This window comes from Capra hircus, chromosome 6 (genome assembly GCF_001704415.2).
Source record: "Capra hircus breed San Clemente chromosome 6, ASM170441v1, whole genome shotgun sequence".
NCBI lineage: Eukaryota > Metazoa > Chordata > Mammalia > Artiodactyla > Bovidae > Capra > Capra hircus.
In genome coordinates this window covers 72,409,127-72,427,874 of record NC_030813.1, presented here as the reverse complement: position 1 = coordinate 72,427,874, position 18,748 = coordinate 72,409,127, and the positions used below count along the sequence as shown (strand labels likewise).

The 18,748-nt window shown below is 37.7% G+C and overlaps 1 protein-coding gene across 5 annotated transcripts in view; it reads right to left on the bottom strand.

Moving 5' to 3' along the window:
• LOC102182773 (multifunctional protein ADE2) overlaps nt 5,340-18,748 on the bottom strand; it is a 63,542-nt gene continuing 50,133 nt past the window's right edge. For all 5 annotated transcript variants that reach the window (XM_018049488.1, XM_018049486.1, XM_018049487.1 and 2 more), the window contains 8 exons: nt 17,996-18,193; nt 12,719-12,897; nt 11,422-11,601; nt 11,210-11,323; nt 9,722-9,805; nt 8,684-8,864; nt 7,073-7,231; nt 5,340-5,661 (listed from right to left, as the gene is read on the bottom strand). In XM_018049488.1, the coding sequence (XP_017904977.1) occupies nt 5,495-5,661; nt 7,073-7,231; nt 8,684-8,864; nt 9,722-9,805; nt 11,210-11,323; nt 11,422-11,601; nt 12,719-12,897; nt 17,996-18,193 (1,262 nt within the window). In that variant the 3' untranslated portion in view covers nt 5,340-5,494. The remainder of the gene's footprint in view (nt 5,662-7,072; nt 7,232-8,683; nt 8,865-9,721; nt 9,806-11,209; nt 11,324-11,421; nt 11,602-12,718; nt 12,898-17,995; nt 18,194-18,748) is intronic.

Below are 18,748 nucleotides of genomic sequence, written 5' to 3'. Positions count from 1 at the left end.
AAATGAAAGAAAGGTCTATGGCATGATAAAATACCAACTACAAACTGTAGGGAGCCATTTGAAAGAGTAGGAGAGAAGGGGAGAAAGAGACAGACGGCTTCTTGCTGCTCGGGCATACTTCATAGAGGTATTGGTATTTGAAGGGGATCTTGAAAGGTGATTAGGAAAACGGGTTAGTTCTGGGTCAAGTTCACGCAGAGAAGCGAATATGAGGAGACGCACGGAAGAAAAGAATCAAGTGCAAAACAGTTTGGTGAAAACCCTTTGTCTATCCTTTGTTTTGCATTTCGAGAGCAGTTAGCAGTAAGAAAAAGTTGTTTTGAGGTGAGAATACCCAGGTTCAGTTCCTGGCTTTGTGACTCGCTAGATGTTTGGCTTGTGACCATATTATTAGAGTCCCAGTTTTCCCGGCTGTAAAAATAGGGATAATATATCATTGTTTCAGAGATAAAGGATACTTCATGCCTCCTGGCATAGTAAGCACTCAAGTAGACATCGGGGCGGGGTGAAGTTTTTGTAGGACTTAAAGATGTGTTTGAATGTCAGGCTGCTGCTATTGCTGCTAAGTCGCTTCAGTCGTGTCCGACTCTGTGCGACCCCATAGACAGCAGCCGACCAGGCTCCCCCGTCCCACTAATTCTCCAGGCAAGAACGCTGGAGTGGGTTGCCATTTCCTTTTCCAACGCATGAGAGTGAAAAGTGAAAGTGAGGTCGCTCAATCATGCCCGACTCTTAGTGACCCCATGGACTGCAGCCTACCAGGCTCCTCCATCCATGGATTTTCCAGGCAACAGTACTGAATGTCAGGACAGAATACTATTGAATATTTTAATATTTGCTATTTTTTAAACATTTGTTTATTCATGTAAGAACTTGGCAGGTCTTAGTTGTGGCGGGGTAGGGGTGGGGGTGTCCGGTGTTTCCGTTGCGGGTGTATGGGATCTAGTTCCATGACCAGGATCAAACCCAGGCCCCTGCATTGGGAGCATCCAGTCTGTCACTGGATCACCAGGGAAGTCCTTGTTGGGTACTCTTGATGAGAATGACTGAACATTTTATTGAACGCCTAGTCTGCACTCATTTCTTGCCCTGATTCTATCAGTTCCTGCCACTCCCCTGCCCTCTCTTTGCCAGCAATCTAGCTCATTCTTTTTCATCCTTTGGGATCTTATCCGGTCCTAGGTTAAAAGTTACCTCTTTTGTCTTTGCAGACTATGCAAGGTTCCTCATTACAGGCTCTAAAAGAGTTCTCTATTTCTGAGCACTGCTCATTGTTTAAGACCTCTCTCCAGATGGACTATATTTGCCTTGTTTACTGTAGCATCCCTAGTATCTAGCCCACATCCTGGCATATAGTTGGTACTCAACTTTTTATCTGAATGAGTTTTTGCTTATTTCTCCCCTGATCTGAGTTCCCTGTGAACAGAAACTATGTCCAGCTCATGGCCACTGCTATCTTTACTGTACCACCATGCTAGGTTAACAACTCTTCCTCAACTGTTTGAAGTTGTGAGAAGTTAAATGCAAAAAGCTCACTGAAAGTAAGTTTTCATTGGCTTTCTGAGGACTGCTGGGCAGAAGATGGCAGGGAGAAATTGTGAATGTTCGATGGCATGTCATGTTTTATTTAAGTCACATCATGCTCTGTGCTTATTTTCCTATTTTCAAGAGATTAAATCAGCTGAAGGGATATCAAATTCAAGGTAATTTTCATGGAACCAGTTCCAGTTATTTTATCCTCTACAGTCAGCCAAATGGAATTTCTATATGATGCATTCATGTGCTAGGACGTACTTTACATATATTGATTCATTTAATTCACATAGTCACTTGAGATAGGTAGTATTAGTCCCACTTTACACATGAGGAAATAGAGGCACAAAATTTAACTTGTTGAAAGTCACATCTTCTCAACTGGATAACTGGATACAGTTAACTTCTTAACCAATCTCTAGTCCACACAAAAGCAGAGAATGCTTTGAAACCTGTTGAATACATTATGTCAGCTCCTGCTCAAACCTACCGATAGCTTTTCCTGTCACACTTCAGGGTAGCCCATAGACCTTGAGATCTAGTTTTTGTTTCCATCAACATTTCCTTCCACTCTTAACCCTTCCCTTGCTCACAGGGCTCCAGCAGTATTGGCATGTTTGGAGGTCCTCCAAAAGGCAAAGCTATTTTACTTTCTGTTCCCTTAGTCTGGGAAACTACTTCCCCGTATCTTTGCATGGCTTGCTCTTTACATCCTGCCCTGCTTGCCTCAAAAACATTCCTACCCAATCACTGTCCTCTCACTTTGGTTATTCTTCATGTGCACTTATACTTCCTCGAACCTATCTGCTTTATCTTTTATGGTTATCCCAAATAAAATGTAAATTTTGTGAGCTTGAAGGCCTCGTCTCTGTTACTTTCCTAGGACCTAGAATAAAATCAGGCAAAACATGTATTTCACACGTGGATAAATGAATAAAGCTTCACACAAGAGCTTATCTTTGTCTTTTATTTGGCTGCATTCTTTACATTTCAGAAGGCATTAAAGCAAAGCAATTTTAAGTGTGGCTTTATGATATAAACTAGTGAGTTATTTGGACACAATTTTTCTTCCTCTTTTTAACTATAAGCCCACAAAGTATAAACATCCAAAGATGGCAAACCAGGTAGGTTTGTGTAAGTTACTTATTAGAACACAGTTAAAATAGTTTTAAACAAGTATTTACTCTAGCATTGATGACCTATACTATTGAGGATATATGTACTCTATTAAGAAACTAATGGTGAAAATTATGACGACCATTAATAAAGGTCAGTCCTGCCCACCAGTCTCAATGTTTGACATTTTTATGTACTGCACAAAAACAGTCAGAGCTTTTGCTAGGTGGGGAGAGAAGAGCTGAAATAGCAGCCAACAACTATAACAACTATTCAGAGACCTTAAGAATCCCAAGTTCAAAGATGTTAAGATCAAATCTTTTTAATTGTTCTTGTGATCTAATGTGATCTAACTTAAGATAGAAAACTAAGCAGGATATGATTTTTACAATTCCCCCCATTTCTAGCAGATAGCTAGGCACAGCACATCAGAGCATACGGCAAATAAACTGTAAAACTCTATTTTCTCCTCTTTGGGAACTTACAATCCAACAGAGAAAGTACTTGTAGTCATTGTTGCTAGAGGAAGGTTTATTAGGGAAGGTTTAATGGAGACAGTGAAAATGAAGCCCTAGTAACACGATTTTAATAACACGAGGGCATTCTAAGTCTGAAAACTATGGGAAAAGCAAGTTCCCTTGATAGGTTACATCAGTGATTCTTAACCTACAGACTATGGACAGATTTCAAGGGAACCCAGGAACCAGTGGAACACACTGAAAAATTCTGTGCAATTTTCTAGACAGAGGATCAGTAGTGTTCTTATTTTCAAAGGAGTCTGTTGCAAAAGAAGCTTATTTAAGAGTTTATGTTCTAAGTCCTTGGACAATCTTCAAAAAGGTTGAGAATGAAGATCTAGACCAGGCTAGTAACAGAATTTGACCCTTGCTTGAGATTTTTGTAGAGGATGGGTAAATGGTAAATTCAAGACTTGGTGATGAGTTAAAAAACTGCTGCTGCTGCTAAATCGCTTCAGTCGTGTCTGACTCTGTGCAAGCCTATAGATGGCAGCCCACCAGGCTCCCCTGTCCCTGGGATTCTCCAGGCAAGAACACTGGAGTGTGTTGCCATTTCCTTCTCCCAGAGAGAACTATCAGGGATAAAATTAAGCGTCTGATTTGGGACAGTGAGTATAGCCAGCTATAGGCTTGGAAGATGGGTTAAGTTTGGAGCACTCAGAGGGAAATGGAAAGCTGAAAATACAAGTCTATAGACATTCACTATAAAGATGATTGTTCTAGCACTACTTGTAAACAATGGACTGAACAGCAGGAAAAACCAATAATTAAGTGAAAGAGGAATGATCAAGACTGAGGTTGGAACAATTTGGTGTCTAGCCCAAGGAAAGGAATAATCAGGTCAATTATACCCTAAAGAGATCATGTTAAAGTGATAAGATGCTAGCTTGTTAACAGTTGACAGGAAGGTGAAAAAGCGCAGACAGTGTAGGCCAGCGGCAAGTCTTCAGGATTTCATCTGTAGCAGAGACTCAGTATTGGGGGTTGGGGGGTGGGGTGGGTGGGAAGGGATGGAGGGACACAGATTAATTGGTAAAAACTGCCCTCTTTTCCAAGTGAACATATACATAAATTTTTACATGCAAGCTTAAGGGCTGTGTGGACACTTGGATAAAACTTTAAACCATCTGTAAAATTCCCAAGGCTGCATAATATAATACTGACTTCCAAATACGGTTTATAGACTCATGATGAACTGCAATACTTCTCAGTAACGACTTCCTTTAGAGGTACATTTTGCTGGGTATACTGCCCAGGCTTAATACTATTAACAAGAAAGAAACTAGTTATGGTCATTAACTGGGAGATTCCAATTTCTGAAAATGATGGTAGGTTGGGAATTGTTAGTCTGACTACAATATATATTAGAATGAAAAGAAAGGCGATGGCATCCCACTCCAGTACTCTTGCCTGGAAAATCCCATGGACAGAGGAGCTTGGTAGGCTGCAGTCCATGGGGTCGTGAAGAGTCGGACACGACTGAGAGACTTCCCTTTCACTTTTCGCTTTCTTGCATTGGAGGAGGATATGGCAACCCACTCCAGTGTTCTTGCCTGGAGAATCCCAGGGACAGGGGAGCTTGGTGGGCTGCCGTCTATGGGGCAGGACACGACTAAAGTGACTTAGCAGTAGCAGTAGCAGTAGAGCCAAGTAAGATTTACTAAATCTTTCATTTGCAATGGCAAAGGTAACTACTTTTTTTCCCATTGGAAACTGCCTTAACACTTAACAGAGAAGTTCTCTATATGGCGTACTCAGTGCCCCTTCATCTTGTCTTTCTTAGCCCTAGCAACAATCTTGGCTTTTGTCAAAAAAAAGGCAATATCAAACCCAAACTTCATCTCTATCTATAGCTAAATACAACACCATTTTCTGACATAGTGACTGCAAATAAAAAACCATGCCCTTAGAATTTTGTTAAGATCAGACTGTGAAAAAGGCCTATATTGTGCTTAACCACCCTAAGATACAACCATTTTACATTTCTAAAACTGATGGGCTGAGATGTAGAAAGTCAAGTAATAACTAGAGAACTCTGTAATAGGACATTATTAGCATTTAATAAATATAATTAATTATACTGTCTACCTAATAATGACCATATGTGGGTAAGAGATTAATTTTGAATGTAATTTCACTACTTATAAAGAGACATTAATAAATATGTACACATTTTACTACTCCATGAATTGAGAAAAGCATTTATTCACTTACAAATTTTATTTTTCTCTCAATGATTTAAAATCTTTTCATCTTGATTGTGTGGGGGGGCAGGTAAACTAGAAAATTATAGTTTTCCTCCTAAAAAAATGCAGTGATATTCTTTCTTATAAATTGGCCTCTCTGATTTTCTTGTCAGCCTGCTTCAAGGAAATCCATGTATTTAATACACTTGCTCGCAGTCGGGCCCAGATCAAATGGTTATTTAATCCAAATATCTGAGCAGCAAACTGAGCTGATCCTTCTGGAGAAAGGATGGTCGAACAGCCAAGACCTATTGGTTCAGAAAAGATGGAAAATTGAGCTGTAAATTAATAAAATGAAAATACCACCTAGCAAACTATTCTATACTCTCAGAAGCCCCACCAGCCACAGACAATAAAGCTACTATATTATCCTTTTCTAAAGTAGGATCTGTGGATGGAGTTTCCATCTTTACTATCTGGAGTGATAAATAATATTCATCAGCTAGGAACAGGTATTTTATATACAACTATCACTCTTCTCATTGAATCTACTTGCAAAGAAATTTACCTTTTGCAAAGTTCTTTTCATATATACTATCCCTTTAACTCCCTGGTAAAAGGCCAACAGAAACAATAAAATAAGGCGTGAGGTTAATTGGGTAGAATCATCTGTTCTTAGACAAACTCGAGGTTTGTTGTTTTGGTAATTTTCTAGCTATTCCTTTTGTCTTTGCACTTGAATCATTCTAACAGTTTTAAGAAGTGATAAAAGTCAAATCCACAAAATAATTTTAAGAAATACTAGGTTATACATTCAACACTCATTTAATAGCTCTATAAGACAGTAGAGTAAGTAACTTCTTAGGGGGCCACACACTGCTCAGGCAGAGTTTCGGTTTTTTCAGCTAAAGCCATGGTGGCCCCCCCCCCCTTTTTTTGGAGTACAGTTGCTTTGCAATGTACTGTAAGTCTCTGCTGTACAGCAGAGTGAATCAGTCATACATACACATGTATCTCCTTTTTTAAGATTTCCCTCCCATTTAGGTCACCACAGATCACTGAGTAGAGTTTCTTGTGCTATATAGTAGGTTCTCATTAGTTATCTATTTTATACATAGTAGTGTATATATGTCAATCTTAACCTCCCAACTCATCCCATACCCCTCTTCTCTCCTTGGTAACCAAGCAAGTTCTTCAGGCAGAGTTTCTTGAGGTGGGACTATTATGTCATTAGAGTCAAGGACTAAAGACAGGTTATAGATCCAAAAGCTCCAGTTTCCCTAGATACTCTTGGAATTCATCAGGCTCTTTGATTCTCATGATCTCCAGTAAGAATCAAGTATAAATCACAAGGATATTTAATTTGTATTAATAACTCAATTTATATAGATCCACTATTTACTACATAACTAATATCAGCCAAATTAGGAAAAGTCAGTCCCTACGGGAACATGTCAGAGGACAGTTATGAATGTGATATCATGGTTATGATTTTAAAATTAGTCTTTATCACTTAGAAAATAAGTATTTAGGTATAAAATGCCATCATGTCTCAGATATGCTTTACATCACGCAGCAGGAGAGGGCTACAGATGCAACAAGATGTGAATTTCTGAAGCTGGCTGACGGGTATGTAAAATTTCATTATGTTATTCTCTCTACCATTGTGCATATTTGAAGCTTGTGAATAAAAGTTTTTAGAAGATTCAGTTATCTTACCACTGGGTAATCGAAGAGAAGACCACACATCCTGAGCTCCCCAGTCTGGAGTGAGAGGAGGACAGCTGATAACTGGATATGCAGTGTTACCAGACAACACCGGCCCTAAACCATTGCTTCTGCCTGCCACTGTCACAAATACAGTAGGAATGCCATCCCCTAGGTAAATGACAAATTATAATTACACTAAGCACTCAAAACAGATTTCAAGGTAATTTTTTAAAAAGGGGTCCCTGTATAGTAACTCCCTGAGTTCCTTTAATAGTAATCTCTAGAAAAACACTATATTAAGTTACTATTATTAAATATACTCAAAATACAAGGTTCATCCTGCCACTTACTGGATGTCAAGTAATGAAGTAGCAAGAATAGTTTTGACCATCTTTGAGATCCGTAGCATTAAGGAGGTGTTAACACACGGGTATGGACTTCCCTGATGGCTCAGACGGTAAAGCGTCTGTCTACAATGCAGGAGACCTGGGTTTGATCCCTGGGTCAGGAAGATCCCCTGGAGAAGGAAATGGCAATCCACTTCAGTACTATTGCCTGGAAAATCCCATGGACAGAGGAGACTGACTGGCAGGCTACAGTCCATGGGGTCGCAGAGTCGGACATGACTGAGCGACTTCACTTTCACTCTATGAGAGTGGGAATATTCAAAGGCCCCTTCTACTATTGCTGCTTTGGCTCACTGAAACAAAGAATGACACCACCTGAACCAGCATCTATCTTGCTGTCCTTCAACCAGCAGGGTATGGGAGATGCACAAAATAGAGACTAGAGGTTGAGTGACACTTCTTGAGGAATTAAATTCAATAATAGAGTACCCAAATATTTAACACTCTTCAATAAATTTTTTTTATCACATCTCATAAACATCTTATTCTTTCATTAACTCATAAGTTATTTCTGTTTCCTACAGCAGTCTACTTGGAATCCAAAATGTTATGTTTGCATTTTTCTGGAGACAAAGAGATCTGGTTTTTATTAGCTTATCGTAGGGGTCTGACTTCCACCCCCCCTCCAAAAAAGCTCTTAAAAATTCAAAAACTATACTCTTATACCAACTACCTTTAGAAGGAATATACAACCAATATTTTCTCCAGTTGAGAATCATTCCAGTCTATAGGGCTCCTTATTTTAGATGCTATCCCATCCAGACATTACTTTTATATACTATATTCTGAAATTGTTCCTTCATTTCATGTCTGACTGTCTCCCAGGAAAGGCCGACCATTAGAGATACCTGAGAGGACCTGTGGCTTCAACCTCGCCCTTTCTTCTGTAATTGGTGTGGGGTCTATTTTCTGTTACAGGGTACCAGAAACAGCGCTTGAGGGGATTAGGTAAGGACTAACTCTAGTCTTCATTTTCCTCCCATGCTTGCATTTTCAATTTTTTCTCCCTGATCCATTCTTTTATAAGCTCCTGCCTTCTCCATTATAAGCTCCTAGAGCACCTTAAAAATTCTGGAGGCAAACATCATCAAAGTTTAAAATTTTTTCCCTTGGAAATGTAGAAAATTATTTTTCAGCATTATTAGTCTAAACATAAAATTTTGGGGCAGAATCAGGAGGACTTCCTGAAATGCTCTATTTATTCAACATTTACCTTCATACTCAGCTTTAATCCTCAGAGTTTCATCTGGTCCTTTATGGGCAGAGGTGACCCTAAGTTCACATGGAATGCCAAAAGTTCCACAAGCCTTCTTAATTTTTTCACAGTGACTAAGATCAGAGGTTGAGCCCATCAATACTATAACCCTGCACTGACTTTCTGGTTTCAGAAGCAACTAGAAAAGAAAAATATGAATATGCAAAAGAAGGCAAAGATAAAAATGGATAAATATGGGAATGAGTACTGTAAGAACAGTTTACAGTAAAATTACAACTTGACACAGTATTTCCTTAAGAAACCGAATTTAAGACAAGCAGAACAAAATGATAGAGCATTTATTTTTCAAAATAACCTCTCTATATAAAAGAAAGAGGGCCTTCCTAATTAAGACCTAATGAGTAAGATTTTTAGTCAGATAAATTATGTTTACTATTATAATAAAAAACAATATTCAGGAAGCTGTAAAACAGTTCATCGAAGAGTTTTAGTACATTCTGTTTAACACGTTTTAAGACATAATCAGCCAAGACAGAAGTCATGTTATAAATCTTTGTAAGTTAGTTGTATGGAATTCAAAATGCACGTTCCCATGGAAATGATGTTCTAAAAAGTAGTTATTACCCTTGGATAACCATAAACCCCATTCATTTTCCATGGAATTATAGCAATAATAAAAACATAAACTTTATAAAGTGACATTTTAATGTCACATGGAGTTCCAATTCTATACTCTTGCTAGGGACTCCGAGTAGCAACAGAAAGGTGAGTAGGAAATGTAAGGTTCCCCTGCAGGGGGCAAGGAGGAAAGGATTCCAGGTTTCCCAGTAGTATTTGGGAGAAGCAGATTGGCCAGTTTCACTGCAGGGGGTTCCAGTGTCCCAGTGAGGATAGTTCAGCTGGGACATTTTTTTTAAGTGCTCCTTTTGTTAAAAGTCATTGGAAAAAAAGAAAAGCACTGCACCCTCTCATTTTTGTTTCTTTCTGAAGCACAATTTTCTTGGAGAAAAATACAGAAGACAATGAAAGGCTTACCTCTATTCTTTCTGCAACCCACTCAAAATTTTTCTTTACCATCTGTAGCCCTTCAGGAGTTACTTCCTTGAGATCACGATATGACTAGAAAATAAGAAAGCTTAGAACATAAATACCAGACATGCATGAGACCCAACCCCAAACACCCAGCAACTACATCCGGCAAACAGGGTTGATTTGAGCCACCATTATAGAGACTCATGACCTCACACCCAATTCCCACACCCAAGTCAGTTCAGAGAGTCAGAGTGTGACTGAAAAGGAGATTGGGTAAAGTATTCTACTAGTAATATTCTTCCTATCTGAAATGACTTGGTTTCTGAGTTTAGGGTATAGATTATGAAGTTTGCATAGCAAAAGATATATCTGAAAAATATATCTGAACCTACAAACTAATTTCTTGAATTAGACTACAGAAAGTTCAGATAGTGATGAATTCTTGCAGTTTCATTCAAAGATAACTGCTTCCTACACGAGCAATTAAAATTAGCTGCCCTGATAATTCTTACATATTAAGTATACAGAAGATCTTGCCCTAATTTTTTTTTTTTAATAGAAAAGAACAGAATTGGAGTTTGGTAAGATCTCTAAGACCTGGGATAGAGTTCCACATCTGCCACTTGCTCGTTTTTAAAACCTTTTATTTGTCTTTTTTGGGGGGCGGGGGGGGGCAGCAATTATTCAGTGCAACCTCCTCTTCTGGTTTAGGAACAATCTGTTCTTTTTCAGGAAGGATCATCTCAGTGTGGCAGGGAGAGCTCATGTATGGGATGATCTGACTGCTGTGCTCACTTGGATGTGCTCAATGACCAGAGAATCCACACCTAAGCTCTTAAGTTCAGCATTACCCTCTGCATTTTGGAGCATGTGCAGCAAAAATTCAGCACTCTTTTTGGGCCACTGACCCTGCGTTCAGCCCCACTATTTGGCCTCGGCAGACCTACCAACTCTACCACTGTAATGATGGATGACACAGATAGCTTCCATAAAGGGACATCTTTCAGACTGATGGCTTTTCAAATATGCATACCCTGGGCATTTTCATGAGTGTTCTTAACATGAAGATTTAAACCCCTTGATTTGCATGATTTTGTAGAGTTCTCTGGCTCAAGTAAATAGCAAACCATTTTTAGAGGTCACCTCAGGTCAGGCCATTTATCAGAAAAGCCTTGTCACTTACTCTTGTTAATTGTGAAAATATCTATCATCTTAGAGCCTTAGTTTTCAATTAATCAAAAAAGGATAATATTTGCTCTGAGATAATAAATGATAAATCTGCTTCATAAATGTAAAGTATTATTCCTATCCTTTTCTCCAGGATATATGAAACATGGAAGATATTTATCTTTAAAAATAAAGAGCAATCAACAACTAGGGCTCATGTTGTCAGAAACAATAACTGCCCTTCCTTTTCCTCGCATCTTCCCTTTCTCTTCTATCCCAGCCTGATCTTGCAAAGGATTAAAGAAAGCCTGAAGTATTACCTACCTGTTTGTCTTTTTGCTGGCTTCGATCTCCTGATGGCCAGAGTCTCCAGGAATCATTATCAATAACATCAGCAAGAACGATTTCTCTGGTGGTTACATCAACACCAAATTCAATCTAGAAACAGCATTTCAACAAAGAGTTCTTCAAAACTATACTACTAAAGACATTTCTCAGTTATAATCTTTACTTTCAAATCTCCATTTTATTTGTACCTTCATATCAACTAGTGTACAGTTCTGGGGCAACCAGGATTTCTCCAGTATTTCAAAAATAGCCTGTGTAGCATGACGCATGATATCTACTTCAGTTTGTCCTATAACAAGTCCAGCAAAGCAAAAATTTGCAGCAATTAGCTGTTCCTCAGACCACTGCGGATCATTATTGGCATCATCCTGAGGAAAAAGTATAGGAGTACAAGAAACTTAAATATAAATATAAAATATTTGAAATTTTCAGATAGACTGAGCATGATGAATTCCTCAGAAACATTCATTTTCGCTAAAGATTTAATTTTGTTTAAAATACCCTTTAATTCACAACAATCATTTTAAACTTTTCTGTTTTTAATAGCTACTTTAAAATTCAGTATTTTGGAATAACTTATTCTAAGTCATAAAGTAATTTTAAAGAATTTGTTTTCTCTATATAAATAAATAGAAATTTATGATTTTTATTTTTTCTCAATCAGTCAAGAGAGATGGTAAGAAGACCAAAACACATCCTACTCGAACAAAATCCTTCCAGAATGCAACTTTCATAATCCCCTGACTTTACTTTTGGTAAGAATTTATACAAGACTATAAGTCTTCAAGAATGTTACTTGATAATTCAAGAGACTTCATACAATACAGAGAGATTGGTAAAAAAATAAAATACTTTCATTTTATTCTAAGTAGTGTCCCAACTGTACATGAAGTATTTCTTTTATGGATTCTTGATTTGTATAATTATAATCATAAGACAAATGCGTTAAACTGTGCAGTTCACTGATGCACAATGACACCGCTTCTGAAACAGAAGAAATAGTCTTAAAAGCATGAAAAGAGATGAAAAGAGAAAAGCAGTTTCAGTAAAGAAAACCAATACAAATTCATAACTGTTGACTCATACAACATCTTTTGTTGTATGATTCTGCTTATAAGACACATTAACAACAATTTTCTGTATTAGACTATAAAAAGATCCCTCATATTAGTCTTCAACAGATTTTAAAATTTACTGAGTTGTTCCTTTTCTCTACTTCCTAACTGCTAATTTCAATTTGTTCTTTTTATTCGTTGTCTTGTTCCAATGTAAGATAAACAGATTTTCAAAGACATTTTCTCCTAAATTTTTGAATTATCATTACTAACTAAAGTGTACATTCTCCACAAATATTTCTGGAATGATAATTTTAGTATCAAAAACTTAAATAGAAAAAAACAAAGCTTAAATAGTATTTAAATCTTTTGACTCTGTGATAAACTTGTTGCTCAGTTACAGTAAGACAGGGAGGTATAAAATAATTACCTTAAAAAACATCTCCACTTTAGGTGGGTAGAACTTATATCCTTCCTTAACACCAGGATTTCTTTTGAGAAAAGAACCAGTTGCTATTCTTCTACAAACCCATTCAATTGGAATCATTTCACACTTAGGTGCAATGAAAGCTGTCTCCCCACATTTTCTGGTGAAAGCAGTTTTGATACCTACATATTGATGACAAAAAGAAAAAAAAAGCATTAAATTACAGTTAAAAAGTTAGATCTGAGGCATAATAAAACTCTACCCTTTATAAAAAAGAAAAAAAAAACTGTAGGGAGGTTCAAGAGAGAGGGGACATACCAATACCAATGGCTGAGTCATGTTGATACATGGCAGAAACCAATGCAATATTGTAAAGCAATTATCCTCCAGTTAAAAAAAAGAAACCCTGCATAGCCAAATGCATTACCCTTAAATGGCACTATCAAAAATAAATATAATTTTTTAAAAACAGGCAGAAGTAGGAAAACAATTTTAATATGGCTTTCTACTATCAAAATATTCAGGAATATTTCATTTTATGTTGCAAGGCAAATTATATACTGATTCTAAAAATCTGAGTTCCAGTGTCTCTTCATTCATTCTTTCAAAAAATATTTAGTGTCTTCTCTACCACTGTGCACCTAACTGCACAAGGCATGTAAATACCTAAATGGCACTGAATTATCTCTAAATCAGATCTGGTGGCAGGACTGTCACATTCATTGGCCCAGTATTATATGGGCCTTGTAAAATACTAATTTATCACAATCAGATACAGCCCTAAATTTTGGACAGCATTTTTCTCTTAATATTTAAAGCAAATAATCCTTGAAAAAGGCATTCAACAGATACCAGCAGGAACACAGTGACCAATCTGGCTAAGAGCAAAGAAAATATTTGTCCTTCCTCTCCTCTCTCTTTCTCAAACTGTTACTGGGAAACTAAGATAAACAGCTGCCTTGTGATGTTTGGGACTGGGGCTACTTTATGTGGTGGCCTTGAAAAAATAACTTCTCTAATAACAGTTACAATATATCATAAGCTGTATGTTGCAGCAATTCCACATATACACAAAAGGACTGAAAGCAGGGATTCAAGCAGGTATCTGAACACCACTGTTCACTATGTTCAGGATGTTTTGGGTATTAACAGTAACCAGAAGGGAGGAAAGGACCAGAGTGTCCAACAAGAGATAAGTGGAGTGGACAGACGAAATGTAGTTTACACACAATGAATTACTACTCAGTTACAAAAAGGAGGACTTTCTGATACATGCTACAACATGGATGATTCATGAAAACATTATGCTAAGTTAAGCAAAGGTCAAAACTGTAATTCTACTTAGAGGAGATACCTAAAGTAGGCAAATTCATAGAGACAGCAAGTAGGACAGAGGTTACCTGGGGAGATTATTGTTTAATGGATCAGAGTCTCAGTTTGGAATGACGAAAAAGTTCTGGAAATTGATAGTGGCAATGGGTTGCACAACACTGTCAACATACTTAAACATCAGTGAATTGTACACTTAAAAACAGTTAACATGGTAAATTTTATGTGTGTATATTTTACCACAGTTTGCACGACCTATCTTAGGTCAGGCACTATAAATTCAGTTTCTTTTTGCTTAATCCTCATAACACCTGATAAGGTGTGATGATCTTCCCAAGAAACGGTAACACTGAGACACAGTAGTTATGTAGGCTCTCTGTAGGCTGCTTTATGCTATACTCTCCTAGAGGTGTTATTATATCATCACACTAATGTGAATTAAAATATCTCCGGGAAACCTGCATGGGTTTAACATAATTATGCTCATCTTTAGGCTATAATATTAGTACCTCCAATCCCAATTTAAACCTCTAATAAGATCAAATTGTTATCATCAAAGGATTGAAGATCTTTGATCTTACATATGTATGTTGAGTATCCACAGGTGAAGGGAACCTACATTTATGGAAACCCTGCATCATGCTAAGTGTTTTTTACATGTTATCTCATTTAACCATACATAAAATTTTTGAACTAGCTACTATCATTCACATTTTACAGTGAAAGAAGTAGAGGCTCACAGAAATAATTTAATAGCGAGGTCATGCTGCTAGTAAGTAACGGAGCCTGGACCTAAAATGCACTGTGCAGTTCTTAAACCTGTATGGTTTTCTTTGTATTCCCTCTGGGTTTGACCAGGAAGATTCAATTAAATAGGGAAAAGTATAAACTGTTGTATATTATGTAGACAGGAACTCTGGGAAAGAATGTTAAAAGTGTATGTAAAATACTTAGGCCACTTTAACCTTTAACAAATGATTGGGCTCATGGGCAGTCAGGAATTTAAACCAATTCTTGACTTCAGGTGGTAACTACATAACTAGGTCTAAGAGCTCTTTTTACGCAGTAGTCATATTTACTCATTGTCTATCAAGCTTTACAGACTAGTATCCAAATCTATTGCTTAAATATAAACAATAGTTACCGTTACGCAGAAAAAAGTCCTCCCCTGTATCTAAGGGAATCAAAACTACATAGAATCAACTAATGGTAGTCATACAAAAAAAACCTGCTTCTAACAAAAAGGGATTCAGTTTGGATGGTATAATGATTGCTTCTAACACATACACAAAAGAACTTCCCCCATTAGTCTCAGTTGTTTACAAAATTCAAAACTCCTATCAAGACTACTAAGAAAATGTAAACGTCACTTCACATTATGAATTACAACATCCAAGTACGACAGCTAATCAGCCCAGCTAATCCCGAAACCATCTCTGTATTAAGGTTCCAAGCTTCCCAATTGTGGTTTAACAACTGTGAGACTATTAGTCATATCACTACTATCACATCTAAATGTAACCACAGTGGGTTTCTGTGCAAGAAGGAACTGAAACATAAAAGGTTAAATTTTAATTTTAAAGTACAGAGACTAAATCTAGGAACTTCAACATTCCTGTATAAGTGTTATTTCACTATATAGCGTGTACAGTGTTATTTCCTATATCTATACCTATTATTTGTGTAATCTTTTACAGTTTGCTCATGAGTGACAAAGAGAAAAGTAGAATCCTGATGTACTGATTCTCATTTTGGTGCTTTTCTCATTCAGGTATCCAGAAATACCTTAATTTGGAACATATCCATGGTTATAAAGAAAGCAGTTTTAAACAGACCACTGATGGTCAACTAGACATAGCATTTAACTATTAGCAAGTAAAAATTGCATAAATAAGGCTTAAAAGAACTCTTAATCTGTACCCTAAAACTAACAATCTGTTATGAATTTTAAAAACTTTTAGATTTGCCTTAATTTCACAGTATATAAAACCTGGAAAGCACCTTTCCACACTTTCTGTGAACCAAGTAACCTGTAGGTATGTTCAGTGTGCTAGTAGATAATTGCTGGAGTGCTTCATTTGTGTGACCAACTTGCCCAGCTGGATGCAGGCCTTTCAGACTCGAACTGCATCACCTTAATTCACCCTCCTGAAGCCCCAGCAAGTACACTGAATGGTGTCCTATTAAATAAGCAAATAAAAGAACTCGGGCCTGTACATATCTTCCACTGTTTTAATCCCATAGCTACATACTACTATGGGGACACAGAAGCTAGTTATATTGTTAACAACTTATAGCATTAAGCAACTATAAAAAATTGTGAGGTTAAAAAAAGATCAAAGGATCACTTATCTGTACTGCAAGAGGAACCCAACACTAGTCTGATGCTCTCTCGAAATCTACTCAATTACTGGAAAACCACCACTCAAGGAAACCTTGAAGTAAAAATCGTGGGTTACATTATTTAAGAACTGAAGGAAGTGCTTTAAAATTATGCAATATTTTTACCTTCAACGTATAGAGCGATTTATGATATGGATGATAATTTAGGTTGGCAATTAAACATATTTTTTTGTCACAGTAATTAAAAATGGGGAAACGGGGTACTTTGGAAAAGGCAAAAGTACTCAAGAACCTATTCCATGCTGATGGAAAGTATTTAACTTGTTTCTTTCACTCCAATTGCCCTCCACAGAATGTTTTGTTCTGAATTTCATCTTTCGAATAGATTTCACTATTGGAAACAGTCTTTACTCAGTTTTAGGGTAGGAGGTAACCCTGGAGATCTTGATCTAGTCCAAATCCCTCACGTGGGGAATGGCAGGATGAGAAGGTGTGGTTGTAGTCTTCAATTACTTTTCAGGGCTTTCAAGTGGAAGAGGTGAGGTGAAGGTGAAGTCGCTCAGTCGTGTCCGACTCTTTGCGACCCCGTGGACTGTAACCTACTAGACTTCTCTGTCCGTGGGATTCTCCAGGCAAGAATACTGGAGTGGATTGCCATTTCCTTCTCCAGGGGATCTTCCTGACCCAGGGATCAAACCCAGGTCTCCCGCATTGGAGGCAGATGCTTTAACCTCTGAGCCACCAGGGAAGCCCCTTCAAGTGGAAGAGGGATTTGAAATTCTGTATTATCTCCAAGGGGCAGAGCAAATTTATGCACACAGAATTTTAGGGATTAAATTCACCAATCAGAGCTGCCAAACACCACAATATGCTTCTTTCACAGGTTACTCAAGTTCCTTCATAGGTAAGCCTTTCCTAAGATGTCCTAGGAGAGGAAAGCTGCAGAGAAGATATACATTCCAGACAAAAACTGTAGCAAACTGTTCAAATTCCTCTCAACTAAATGATACTACTTAGTAATTCCAAACCAAGTGAAGTGTTACAGTGGTATTTAAATTTCTGGTTTAATTTAAATAAGTGTAGCATGTGAGGCATCCCCAAACACGTTGTTAATCCAAATAACCTCCTTAAAGAGATTGGAGTGGTGTGTGTGAGAGGTGAGTCACTTGCTGCTGCTGCTGCTAAGTCGCTTCAGTCGTGTCCGACTCTGTGCGACCCCAGAGATGGCAGCCCACCAGGCTCCCCCGTCCCTGGGATTCTCCAGGCAAGAACACAGGAGTGGGTTGCCATTTCCTTCTCCAATGTATGAAAGTTTAAAGTGAAAAGGAAGTCGCTCTCAGTTGTGTCCAACTCCTAGAGACCCCATGGACTGCAGCCTACCAGGCTCCTCCATCCATGGGATTTTCCAGGCAAGAGTACTGGAGTGGGGTGCCATTGCCTTTTCCGGTGAGTCACTTACCCGCTTCCTAAAACAACCGGAAAAAAAAAAAAATCTACTGGTAATCAACGTCTTATTAGCCCAAATAATGTTATTTCCCAATAAAAAGGACCAGTAAGTATATGTGAGAGAGACCACAAAGAGGGAGGCTACTGGGAAGAGCCACTTACCTGCTTCCTGTAACAACTGAAAAATACAGCTGGTAATTTTATTTGAGATTGCAGCTTTTCCTTCAAGGTGATTCTTTCTGGCTGCGTTTCCTGCTGTAATCTGGTCCTTGGACTGCAGGAGGACTCTTCCTGGACTATCCAGCAATTCATAGACTTCTTTTGTTTTACCCTCATAGAGTTTCTTACCAATCTTCAGTACTGTGGAAATAAAATGGAAACATCAGATTTCAGGAAATGTCGTGTAAAAGATAATCGAGAAGATTAAATTATCTAGAATGATGAATCGGTATGCATACAGAGCAATCAAATAATTTTAATAAAAAATTAACTTATCTGCATAGATCCTGATACCCTACAAAGTATTTTCAATGCACCATCACACTTCATCCACACAATTTTGTCAAGAATTACAATTATGCAAATTATCATACAGATTAGGAAACTAAGTACCAAAAAGGTAGATGCCACACAGTTAAGAAATGGCAGAGCCAGAAAAAACCTTAAGTCTTCTGATATCTAATGGTATGTTGTGGTCTTTCTACTGTCAATTTGTCTCTCACAGTAGAACTGAAGTAGAATTAGTTAAGATACATTAAAATTAATGTGACAACACTAGTAATTTCATATATATACTCATAATACAATTAACTAAAATAGCTTGCAGGAGGAAAAATGCTGTATTTTTCCCGACTTCTGTTTTCCATGGCAAGCAAAATGGGCAAGTTCAGCCAGGTGGTCTTCTTGATTTCAAGT